Source organism: Macaca thibetana, chromosome 11 (assembly GCF_024542745.1).
Source record: "Macaca thibetana thibetana isolate TM-01 chromosome 11, ASM2454274v1, whole genome shotgun sequence".
NCBI lineage: Eukaryota > Metazoa > Chordata > Mammalia > Primates > Cercopithecidae > Macaca > Macaca thibetana.
This window is the reverse complement of record NC_065588.1, coordinates 119,184,509-119,197,606: the sequence shown is the minus strand read 5'-3', so window position 1 is coordinate 119,197,606 and position 13,098 is coordinate 119,184,509. Positions and strand designations below refer to the sequence as shown.

Here is a 13,098-nt window from a genome sequence, read left to right as displayed (position 1 = left end):
CTTAGTGAGACTGTAACCTCAGAACCCTTTTGTTTCCTTTCTTTCCTTTCCTTTCCTCCCTCCCTCCCTCCCCTCCTTCCTTCCTTCCTTCCTTCCTTCCTTCCTTCCTTCCTTCCTTCCTTCCTTCCTTCCTTCTCCTTCTTTCTTTTATTTTCTTTCTTTCTTTCTCTTTCTTTCTTTCTCTCTCTCTTTCTTTCTTTTTTCTTTTTCTTCTTTTTCTTTTTTTTAACTGAGCTTCACTCTTGTTGCCCAGGTTGGAGTGCAATGGCACAATCTCACCTCACTGCAACCTCCGCCTGCTGGGTTCAAGCAATTCTTCTGCCTCAGCCTCCCAAATAGCTGGGATTACAGGCATGTGCCACCATGCCCGGCTAATTTTGTATTTTTAGTAGAGACAGGGTTTCTCCATGTTGGTCAGGCTGGTCTCAAACTCCCGACCTCAGGTGATCTGCCCGCCTGGGCCTCCCAAAGTGCTGAGATTACAGGCGTGAGCCACCGCGCCGGGCCAGGGACCCTTTTCTTTAACCGATTCCTCACCTTCTAGCCCAAGAGCTAGAGCTGACCCCAAAAGATACATTTGCCAAGACTCTCCTCTCACTCCACCAAAAGGAGAAATTAATCCTGTTTTCTCTCATTCCAATCACTAAAAAGCTTCTTTATCAGAACAACAGTAGAATCACAATAGCTGATATGTATTGAATGCTTATTATTTGACAGGCTTTACCCTTCATATATAAAGGGTTTTTAATCCTCGGCAACTTAGTCAATAGCTGTGCTCAAATAAAGACCACAGTAAAGGGGCCTTTTGCTATACTCCAACTGTTTCTCACACTCCTTTTTCCACACACAACAAAAGTGGTTCTCCTGTGACCTTTCACGCACATACAGCATACCTTTTCAACCAGGCAACAGACCTCTAGGTCTAGCACATCTGCCACAGTGACTTCCCCTCAGCAACCGGCTTTTTAAATAACCATAGAGCCTATTACTATGCCAGGCACCAGGCTCAGCATTTGTTAAACAGTATCTCACTTACTCTTCTTTAAAGTTGTTGATGAGGTCGGACACAGTGGCTCACGCCTGTAATTTGAGCACTTTGGGAGGCTGAGGCAGGTGGATCACTTGAGCTCAGGAGTTTGAGACCATCCTGGGCAACATGATGAAACCCCATCTCTACCAAAAAATACAAAAATCTTAGCCAGCCGTGGTGGCGTGCCTGTAGTCCCAGCTACTCAGGAGGTTGAGGTGGGAGGATCACTTAAGCCTGCAAGGCAGAGGTTGCAGTAAGCTGAGATCACACCGCTGCACTGCAGCCTGGACAACAGAGTGAGACCCTGTCTCAAATTAAATAAGTAAATAATAAAGCATCAACAACTTTATTTTTATTTATTTATTTATTTATTTATTTTATTTTTTATTTTTTTTGAGACGGAGTCTCCCTCTGTCGCCCAGGCTGGAGTGCAGTGGCCGGATCTCAGCTCACTGCAAGCTCTGCCTCCCGGGTTTACACCATTCTCCTGCCTCAGCCTCCCGAGTAGCTGGGACTATAGGCGCCCGCCACCTCGCCCGGCTAGTTTTTTGTATTTTTTAGTAGAGACGGAGTTTCACCGGGTTAGCCAGGATGGTCTCAATCTCCTGACCTCGTGATCCGCCCGTCTTGGCCTCCCAAAGTGCTGGGATTACAGGCTTGAGTCACTGCGCCCGGCCTATTTATTTTTTTTTTTTTGAGACAGGGTCTGGCTTCGTTACCCAGGCCGGAATGCAGTGGCATAATCATAGCTCACTGCAGTCTCTGCCTCGGGGGCTCAAGTGATCCTCACACCTCAACCTAATAAGTAACTGGAACTAGAGGGATGCACTACCATGCCCAGCTAATTTTTTTTTTTTTTTTTCCTGAGATGGAGTCTCGCTCTGTCGCCAGGCTGGAGTGCAGTGGCACAATCTCGGCTCACTGCAACCTCTGCCTCCCGGGTTCAAGCAATTCTCCTGCCTCAGCCTCCCAAGTAACTGGGACTACAGGCGCCTGCTGCCACGCCTGGCTAATTTTTGTATTTTTAGTAGAGATGGGGTTTTACCATGTTGGCAAGGATGGTCTTGATCTCTTGACCTCATGATCCACCTGATCCACCTGCCTCAGCCTCCCAAAGTACTGGGATTACAGGCGTGAGCCACCGCGCCCGGCCATGCACAGCTACTTTTTATTTGTTTATTTTTATTTTTTATTTTTATTATTTTTTTTGAGACGGAGTCTCACTCTGTTGCCCAGGCTGGAGTGCAGTGGCCGGATCTCAGCTCACTGCAAGCTCTGCCTCCCGGGTTTACACCATTCTCCTGCCTCAGCCTCCCGAGTAGCTGGGACTACAGGCATCCGCCACCTCACCCGGCTAGTTTTTGTATTTTTTAGTAGAGACGGGGTGTCACCGTGTTAGCCAGGATGGTCTCGATCTCCTGACCTCGTGATCCGCCCGTCTCGGCCTCCCAAAGTGCTGGGATTACAGGCTTGAGCCACCGCGCCCGGCCGCACAGCTAATTTTTAAATTTGTTTTGTAGAGACAGAATCTCGCTATGTTGCCTAGGCTGGTCTCAGATTCCTGGGCTCAAGTGAATTCCCCCACCTGAAAGTGCTGGGATTACAGGCCGAAGCCACTGCACCTGGCCTCTTGATGGTATTTTTACAGACCAACAAACAAGCTCAGGCTCAGAGTTTAGCCCAGGTTCATACAACTGATAAACTGTGCATTTGGGATCCAGACCCAGATGTGCCTGATTTCAAAGCCAGTGCTCTCAACACCCATGCCATTTGGACTACATTTTGTGGTCGATGACTTTCAGTACTATACTACCTTGGGCTTGCTGTTTGGGGCCCAAGAGCACTCTCCTAATATATCTCCAAGGGACTGTACTTTATGTGTAGATAAGATTTTGAGCTATTAGACGGCCACCCTGTCTTACTCAGTTTTATGTACTCAGTGCCTAGCGGGGCACCTGGCACATAGCAATGTTCAGTAAGTGTATGTGAAGTGAAGGGCTGAAAAAGTGAGTAAACAAACACCCCATTTGGTATACTTCAACATACAGCTGATCTCACAAGAGAGCATCACTGGGGACATAAGGATACAAACTTCCTCACTCATTTGTTTGTTTGTTTGTTGATGTTTTTGAGACAGGGTCACCCTCTGTCCCCCAGGCTGGAGTGCAGTGGCATGATCTCAGCTCACAGCAACCTTCACCTCCTGGGTTCAAGCAATTCTCCTGCCTCAGCCTCCTGAGTAGCTGAGATTACAGGCGTGCACCATCACAACCTGGCTAATTTTTGTATTTTTAGTAGAGACAGGGTTTCACCATATTGGTCAAGCTGGTCTCGAACTCCCAACCTCCGGTGATCCACCCACCTCGACCTCCCAAAGTGCTGGGATTACAGGCGTGAGCCACCGTGCCTGGCCCAAACTTCCCCACTCTTAATTTTTCTGGTTCATCTCTCTAACATCTTCAGACAGGAGGCCTGGTCTACTATTGGCCCTGTCACTGATTGGCTTTTTATTTTTTTTATTTTTTTGGATACAGGGTCTTGCTTGCTCTGTTACCCATGCTGGAGTGCAGTGGCTGGATTATGGCTTACTGTAGCCTCAATGTCCTGGGCTCAAGTGGTCCTCCCACCTCAGCCTCCAGAACAGCTGGGACGACAGGTATGCACTACCATGCCTGGCTAATTTTTAAATTTTTTGTTGAGATGGGCGTCTCACCACATTTCCCAGACTGGTCTTGAACTACTGGACTCAAGCAATCCTCCCACCTCAGCCTCCCAAAGTGCTGGCATTACAGGCAGGAGCCACTGCTCCCAGCCTGAGATTCTTCATGCCATCAGAATCAGGGTCCTGTTTTGGTGTATCTCCAGGGCTGTTGAATTCCCGCTCACCCCTATTACAAAAGCAAAGCAATTGGAATACAAATAAGACCTTGTTTGAAGGAAAACCCAAGACACACAGGAGAGTTTACATCATCTGGCCCACTAAAACATGGTATGCTGCCACACCCACGGTGACTCATTGACTTGTATGCATGATCTGGCCCCAGCCTCTGTCTCTGGCTTCATCTTGCACCATCCTGGCCCATCAGGTCCCAGATGCGTCATGTTCCCTCCCACCTCAGAGCCTTTGCACATGCTGTTCCTACTGCCTGGAATTCTCTTCTGCTTCCTGTTCGCCCTACTTAGCATCCACCTGTCTTTAACTCTTGGCTCAGATGTCACTTCTTCAGGGAAGCGTTCTCTGAACACTCCACCCTTTGCCTGAGTCCCTATTATAAGCTGTCATCATATCTCAAAGCTTTCTTTTGTAACACTAACCAGTCTCTCGTGAACTATTTATGGGATTCTTAGATTACTGTGTCTCTACGACTAGATTGTCTGCTTTGCTCATTGCTGTGTCTCCAGTGGCCAGCAAAGCACCTACTGTGTGCTCAAAATTCTTTGATTCTTTTTTTGTTGGGTTTCTTTTTGTCATTGTTGTTGGGTTTCTTAAGCATGCATCTAGCTGAGAACCCAGACATCATCCTTTAGAGGACTGATTCATGTACACTTTTCATTCAATCAGCTTCTCTCAAAGACCATTCTGGGTGTTGTTTGTTGGTTTGTTTGTGACAGAGTCTCACTCTGTCGCCCAGGCTGGAGTGCATGGCTCAGTCTCAGCTCACTGCAACCTCCGCCTCCCAGGTTGAAGTGATTCTCGTGCCTCAGCCTCCTGAGTAGCTGGGATTACAGGCACCCACCATGCCCTGCTAATTTTTGTATTTTTAGTAGAGAGGTGGTTTCGCCATGTTGGCCAGGCTGGTCTCAAACTCCTGACCTCAAATGATCCACGAGCTTTGGCCTCTCAAAGTGGTGGGATTACAGGCATGGGCCACTGCACCTGGCCGCATTCTGGGTTTTAAACCTCCTTGTCAGCTGCAGTCTTGATGAATGTGTCTGGTTTCTTATTTTGATCCTATTCACTCTGTTCTCTATCACACCGGAGGTTGCTAAGATTATTCTGTTGAAGGTCTAGAATAATGAACTTTCCTGCAATGTGTCCTAACAAAATCATCATCAAATGGCTCAAGAAAAACAAAAGTACAACACTGCAAACCCACCACCCCAGCTACAGGTGTCAAACCACACAAAGCCACAGAATAAAACTCCAGGATCAGTTTGCCAGAACATAACAAGGTTTCAGTCTTCAGTCTCCTTCCTGAAGTGTATGGAGACAACCTTATTCCATGCAGCCAAGAAGTTCTATGCATTCTATTGACACTTTCGGGGTAAAACTGCTTTTAGTGTTTATGTATTATCTTAATTCAGAACTTTTTTTCTTTGAGGATATTTCTATTTCTGTTTTTAAAAAATCTGGTGGCCAGGCACGGTGGCTCACACCTGTAACCCCAGCACTTTGGGAGACCGAGGCGGGTGGATCACGAGGTCAGGAGATCGAGACCATCCTGGACAACATGGTGAAACCCCGTCTCTACTAAAAATACAAAAATTAGCAGGGTGTGGTGGCGCACACCTGTAGTCCCAGCTACTCGGAAGGCTGAGGCAGGAGAATCGCTTGAACTTGGGAGGCAGAGGTTGCAGTGAGCCGAGATCGCGCCACTGCACTCCAGCCTGGTGACAGAGTGAGACTCCATCTCAACAACAACAACAATCTGTTTACTGGCCAGGCACAGTGGCTCACACCTATAATCTCAGCACTTTGGGAAGCTGAGATGGGTGGATCACTTGAGCTCAGGAGTTCAAGACCATCCTGGGTAACATGGTGAAACCTCATCTCTAGAAAATAAATAAATAAATAAACTCTTCACAGGCCAGGTGCATGCAGTGGCTCATGCCTATAATCCCAAGAGCTTTGGAAGGCCAAGGTGAGAGGACTGCTTGAGGCCAGGAGTTCGAGACCAGCTTGGTCAACATGGTGAGACTCTGTCTCCATGAAAAATAAAAAATTTGGCCAGGCATGGTGGCTCATGCCTGTAATCCCAGCACTTTGGGAGGCTGAGGTGGGCAGATCACCTGAGGTCAGGAATTCAAGACCAGCCTGGCCAACATGGTGAAACCCCACCTCTACTAAAAATACAAAAATTAGCCGGGCATGATGGCAGTTGCCTGTAATCCCAGCTACTTGGGAGGCTGAGGCAGAAGAATCTCTTGAACCTGGGAGGCGGAGGTTGCAGTGAGCTGAGATCGTGCCACCGCACTCCAGCCTGGGTGACAGAGCGTGACTCCGTCTCAAAAAAAAAAAAAAAAAATAGGCATGGCGGCGCATGCCTGGAGTCCTTGCTAATTGGGAGGCTGAGGCAGGAGAATCACATGAGCCCAAGAGTTTGAGGCTACAGTGAGCTATGATGATACCACTGCCCTCCAGCCTGGGTGACAGAGTGAGACCTTGTCACTAAAAATAAAATTAAAAAAAAAATCCGTTCACGGATTCTAAAAATACCCTTATATCAATCTTTTCCAATGCTGAGATTATTTCTGGCAGGCAGATTGTAGTAGAATTCATTTGCCTCCTCTTCGGATGTGTTGATCTTAAGAATGTTGGTGATAAAACATAAATGCTAAAATCTAGTTTTATCTTGTAACTATTTCAAATACGCTATGGGACTGCCTCTCTGCATCCATTAAAGTACAGAAAAAAAAAAAAAAAGGAGACCACCTCTCTAACAGAAATTTCTCCAACCTTAGGGGAGGAGGTATCTGCACTCCATGTTCACTGCAGCACTGTTCACAACAGCCAAGATGTGGAAGCAATAAAATGCCCATCAACAGATGAGTGGATAAAGAAATGCGGTGGCTCAAGCCTGTGATCCCAGCACTTTGGGAGGCTGAGATGGGTGGATCACGAGGTCAGAAGTTCAAGACCAGCCTGGCCAATATGGTGAAACCCGTCTCTACTAAAAATACAAAATTTAGCTGGGCACGGTGGCTCATGTCTGTCATCCCAGCACTTTGGGAGGCCAGGTTGGGAGGATCACATGAGGCCAGGAGTTCAACACCAGCCTGGCCAACATGACGAAACCCCATCTCTACTGGAAAAAAAGCAACACAAAATTAGCCAGGAGTGGTGGTGGGCACCTGTAATCCCAGCTTCTCAGGAGGCTGAAGCAGGAGAATTGCTTGAACTCAGGAGGTGGAGGTTGCACTGAGCTGAAATTGAGCCACTGCACTCCAGCCTGGGCAACAGAGCGAGACTCTGTCTCAAAAAAAAAAAAAAAAAAAGTAGTATATGTATATATATATATATATATATATATATATATATATATATACAATGGAATACTATTTAGCCACAAAAACAAACAAAATCTGTCATTTAAATAACTTAGGTTGGGCCAGGTGCGGTGGTTCATGTGTGTAATCCTAGCACTTTGGGAGGCTGAGACGGGTGGATCATGAGGTCAGAAGTTCAAGACCAGCCCGGCCAATATGGTGAAACCCCGTCTCTACTAAAAATACAATATTTAGCTGGGCATGGTGGCACACGCCTGTAGTCCCAGCTACTTGGGAGGCTGAGGCAGGAGAATCACTTGAACCTGGAAGGCGGAGGTTACAGTGAGCCGAGATCGCGCCACTGCACTCCAGCCTAGGTGACAGAGTGAGACTCCATCTCAAAAATAAATAAATAAACAAAAAATAAGCAAAATAAAATAAATAACTTAGGTTGAGCTAGATACAATCCCAAGTAGCTGAGATTACAGGCGCGTGACACCACGCCCAGCTAATTTTTTGTATTTTTAGTAGAGAGGGGGTTTTGTCATGTAGGCCAGGTTGGTCTCGAACTCCTGACCTCAAGCGATCCACCTGCCTCGGCTCCCAAAGTGCTGGGATTACAGGCATGAACCACTGTACCCGGCCAAAATTTCTCATTGTTGAATTGCGTATGGAACAATAAGGTGGTGGGATACAATAGGTGTCAGGTGTCGCAGATACTATAATCCTATGAGCTAAAATACATATAGCCATAAAATAATGTTTAATTGTTATCAAATCCTTTAGTTCCCTGACATTGTCCTATTCAGTGTTGCCTTTTCACTAGGCAAGTTGATGTGCAGCCATAAACAAGAAGAAGAGGAGAAAATTTAATATTTTGATTCTCAGATTGGAAGTCAGTCTCCCAAGGGTCATTTTAGGTTTCTACTTGGCAGGAAGTGGCTCAGAAGCAACTCTACCTTTCTCAGTTTTGCTCTGGACAGCCCAGCCTGAGGGAGAAAGCACGCATTGATAAAGAACATAACCAAACCTCACCCAACTTCTCTTTTCAGCACCCTAATTAAAAAGGCTAAATGAGGTGGCTCTTCCCCGCTCATGAAAATCATCTCTGAAGTAACCCTGAAACCTGTTAACAAAGGCGCATTTATTCAGCACAATAGAACTTTGATATCTGCAATGCTTAAAAAAATACATTCCCATTCCTGAGGAAATTAACTTGCCAGGTTCAGTTTAAACGCGATGAACCTTACTTACTTTACTCCAGTAAAATAAAAAGAAACCAAGGAAACATATTTTTTTCTTTAGTATTAAAAATATCTTTTATTGACTGAAGCTGATCAATTATTTTAGAGAAGACACAGAGGCATATAGTATAATCTTTAAAAAATTAAATTACTTTACAAGTTAAAATGGAAGTGTTTTAGTCTTTAAGATTTTTAAAAACGCATATAAAATTTGATCTTCCAACAAGCTTTGGTTTGTGTCAGTAGGTGGGACTACTATAGACCCAGAAAGATGGGGCTCTGCTCAGCTTGGGACAGAAGGACCTCAAGTAACCAGGGAGCTATTTTCCAGTTACATTTTATATCAAAGCATCTTACATCTTTTTACATAGCAAAGTCAAGAGCTAAAACCATGAGAGAATACTATTTCTCATATATTTTGAACTGACTCTGATAAGCTATTGTTTAGAATTTAAATGTATGCACAGATTTTTTAAAAATCAGATAGTTAAAACAGCACTTTCTATGCAGGGGTTCCTTCTCTATTTGACGTTCACATTTTTAAAGAGCTTCTCTAGCACTTAGCTGTAGTCTGTATCTTTACAGAGAAGTCTTTTTCATTCTTAGCATAATTCCAAGTTTCTGTATGTACAATAAGGTCTACTTTCTTACACACGAAAATATTTCTTCAGCACAAAAATGATTAACTTGAAAATAAAGTGTAGATGTTTAAAAATTAACTTTCCAGTTCTGCTCCCCACTTGAATTAAGTGTCGTTTATGAAGAACTACAATCCTCTTTCAGTTTTACGGTTAAGTATTCATTCAGCATTGGTGTCTGCTTTCTGCCTTCCACATAGATGAGAAATCTGCTTTTGGATGAAGAAAAAACACATTAATAAAATACAATCAATTAACATTGGAGTGCATGCTATAAGCTCCTGGCGTCTAAAATATTAACTGTACATCCTGATTTTTATCAACATCAAGACGTGCAAAATACTGTAAATATGAAAACTCAGCAGAGAGAGGGAGGGGAGAGAAGAGGAGGGATGGGGGCGGGGATGGTGCTGCTTGGGCTCCCTGCTTCCCCAGAGTCTTTGAAACGCTGATATGCTTACCTTCAAAAGATCTGAAATGCCTGTACCCTTTAGCTTATCAAACTGGGTTCTGAAGAAACTGCATATGAAATGCAGGTTTGACAGAAGTAAACACAAATCCAGAAAGTGCTTACTGGGTCAATAAACGTTTTTTATGAAGATTTTACCCCACGTAAAACTTTTTTTTTTTTTTTTTTGAGACGGAGTCTCGCTCTGTCGCCCAGGCTGGAGTGCAGTGGCCAGATCTCAGCTCACGGCAAGCTCCGCCTCCCGGGTTCACGCCATTCTCCTGCCTCAGCCTCCCGAGTAGCTGGGACTACAGGCGCCCGCCACCTTGCCCGGCTAGTTTTTTGTATTTTTTAGTAGAGAAGGGGTTTCACCGTGTTAGCCAGGATGGTCTCGATCTCCTGACCTCGTGATCCACCCGTCTCGGCCTCCCAAAGTGCTGGGATTACAGGCTTGAGCCACCGCGCCTGGCAACTTTTTTTTTTTTTTTTTTTTTTTGAGACGGAGCTTTGTTCTTGTTGCCCAGGCTGGAGTGCACTGGCCCAATCTCCACTCACTGCACCCTCCGCCTCCCGGGTTCAAGCCATTCTCCTGCATCAGCCTCCCCAGTAGCTGGGATTATAGGCATGTGCCACCACACCTGGCTATTTGTGTGTGTGTGTGTATTTTTAGTAGACACAGGGTTTCGCCATGTTGGCCAAGATGGTCTCAAACTCCTGACCTCAGGTGATCTACCCCACTGGGCCTCCCAAAGTGCTGGGATTACAGGTGTGAGCCACCGTGACCAGCTACACCATGTAAAACTTTTATAAAGCTTTACTCCATGGAAAGACTTCTTGGCCAGGCGTGGTGGTTCAAGCCTTTAATCCTAGAACTTTAGGAGGCCAAGGCAGGCGGATCACCTGAGGCCAGGAGTTCGAGGCCAGCCTGCCCAACTTGGCGAAACCCCATCTCTACTAAAAATACAAAACAAAACAAAAAAAATTAGCCAGGTGTGGTGGCACATGCCTGTATTCCTAGCTACTTGGGAGGCTGAAGCAGGAGAACTGCTTGAACCCAGGGGGTGGAGGTTGCAGTGAGCTGAGATTGCACCATTGCACTCCAGCCTGGGCAACAGAGCAAGACTCCATCTCAAAAAAAAAAAAAAAAAAACTTCTTTCTGGACAGACGCTCAGATGAAATGCTGAAACATTGATCTGATTTTTTTTCACCTATAATTTTTTTTTTTTGAGATGGACTCTCGTTCTGTCTCGGCTCACTGCAAGCTCCGCCTCCTGGGTTCACGCCATTCTCCTGCCTCAGCCTCCCCAAGTAGCTGGGACCACAGGCACCTGCCACCATGCCCGGCTAGTTTTTTTGTATTTTTAGTAGAGACGGGGTTTCACCATGTTAGCCAGGATGGTCTCCATCTCCTGACCTCATGATCCACCTGCCTCGGCCTCCCAAAGTGCCACTGTGCCCGGCCAATTTTTTTTTTCTTTTTTCTTTTTTTTTTTTTTTTGAGACTGAATTTCACTCTTGTTGCCCAGGCTGGAGTGCAGTGACACCATCTCAGCTCACTGCAACCTTTGCTTCCCGGATTCAAGCAATTCTCCTGCCTCAGCCTCCCAAGTAGCTGGGATTATAGGCGTGCACCACCATGCCCGGCTAATTTTGTATTTTTAGTAGAGACGGGGTTTCTCCATGTTGGTCAGGCTGGTCTTTAACTCCTGACCTCAGGTGATCCGCCCACCTCAGCCTCCCAAACTGCTGGGATTACAGGCTTGAGCCACCGCGCCAGGCAGGTTTTTTTTTCTAATAAATTCTTTGGTTATTATTGTTTTAGTAGTTTTTGGGAACAGGTGGTGTTTGGTTACATGGTTAAGCACTTTGGTGGCGATTTCTGAGATGCTGGTGTGCTCATCACCCAAACAGTGTACACCGCACCCAATGTGTAGTCTTTTATCCCTCACCACCCCCTTCCCCCCAGTCCCCGGTGTCCGTGATATCATTCTCATGCCTTTGCATCCTCATAGCTTAGCTCCCACTTAGGAGTGTGAACATACTACGTTTGGTTTTCCATTCCTGAGTTACTTCATTTAGAATGATGGTCTTCAACTCCATCCAGGTTGCTGTAAATGCCATTATTTTATTTCTTTTCAAGGCTGAGTAGTATTCCATGGTACACATATACCACATTTTCTTTTTCCTTTTTTTTTTTTTTTTTGAGATAGAGTCTCACTCTGTTGCCCAAGCTGGAGTGCAGTGGCGCAATCTCAGTCCACTGCAACCTCCACCACCCAGGTTCAAGTGATTCTCCTGCCTCAGTCTCCCAAGTAGCTGGGATTACAGGCCTGCACCACCACACCCAGCTAATTTTTGTATTTTTAGTAGAGACAGGGTTTCACCATGTTGGCCAGGCTGGTCTCAAACTCCCAACCTCAGGTGATCCGCCTGCCTCGGCCTCTCAAAGTGCTGGGATTATAGGCATGAGCCACCATGCCCGGCCCATATGCCACATTTTCTTTATCCATTAGTTGATGGGCATCTACAATGGTTCCGTATTTTTGCAGTTGCAAATTGTGTTGCTATAAATATGTGTGTACAAGTGTCTTTTTCATATAATGACTACTTTTCCTCCACGTAGATACCCAGTAGTGGGATTGTTGGATCATATTGGAGTTCTACTTTTAGTTCTTTTTTTTTTTTTTTTTTTTTTTGAGACGGAGTCTTGCTCTGTCGCCCAGGCTGGAGTGCAGTGGCGCGATCTCGGCTCACTGCAAGCTCCGCCTCCTGGGTTTACGCCATTCTCCTGCCTCAGCCTCCTGAGTAGCTGGGACTACAGGCGCCCGCCACCGCGCCCGGCTAATTTTTTGTATTTTTAGTAGAGACGGGGTTTCACCGTGGTCTCGATCTCCTGACCTTGTGATCCGCCCGCCTCGGCCTCCCAAAGTGCTGGGATTACAGGCGTGAGCCACCGCGCCCGGCTACTTTTAGTTCTTTAAGGATAATCTCCACACTGTTTTCCATAGTGGTTGTACTAGTTTACATTCCCACCATCACTGTAAAAGTGCTCCCTTTTTACCACATCCACGTCAATATCTATTATTTCTTGATTTTTAAATTATGGCCATTCTTGCTTGAGTAAGGTGGTACTGCATTGTGTTTTCTTTTTCTTTTTTTTTTTTTTTTTTGAGACAGAGTCACCCTATTGTCACCCGGATGGAGTGCAATGGTGCGATCTCGGCTCACTGTAACCTCTGCCTCAGCCTCCCAAGTAGCTGGGATTACAGGTGCCCGCCACCATGCGTGGCTAATTTTTGTATTTTTAGTAGAAATGGGGTTTCACTATGTTGACCAGGCTTGTCTCAAACTCCTGGCCTCAAGCGATCACCCGCCTTGGCCTCCCAAAGTGCTGGGATTACAGGTGTGAGCCACCGCGCCTGGCCTACATTGTGGTTTTGATTTGCCTTCCCCTGATAATTAGTGAGGTTGAGCATCTTTTCATATTAGATTCTTATTTTTAAAGCTGTGTCTATGTATTCACTTCCCAA

The 13,098-nt window shown here is 45.8% G+C and overlaps 1 protein-coding gene across 1 annotated transcript in view; it reads right to left on the bottom strand.

The window, feature by feature from the left end:
- Positions 1 to 8,522: 8,522 nt before the first annotated feature.
- Positions 8,523 to 13,098, bottom strand: part of CCDC62 (coiled-coil domain containing 62) — a 56,648-nt gene continuing 52,072 nt past the window's right edge. Inside the window, 1 exon segment of the mRNA XM_050747971.1 lies at positions 8,523 to 9,328. Coding sequence (XP_050603928.1) covers positions 9,238 to 9,328 — 91 coding nt within the window. The 3' untranslated portion in view covers positions 8,523 to 9,237.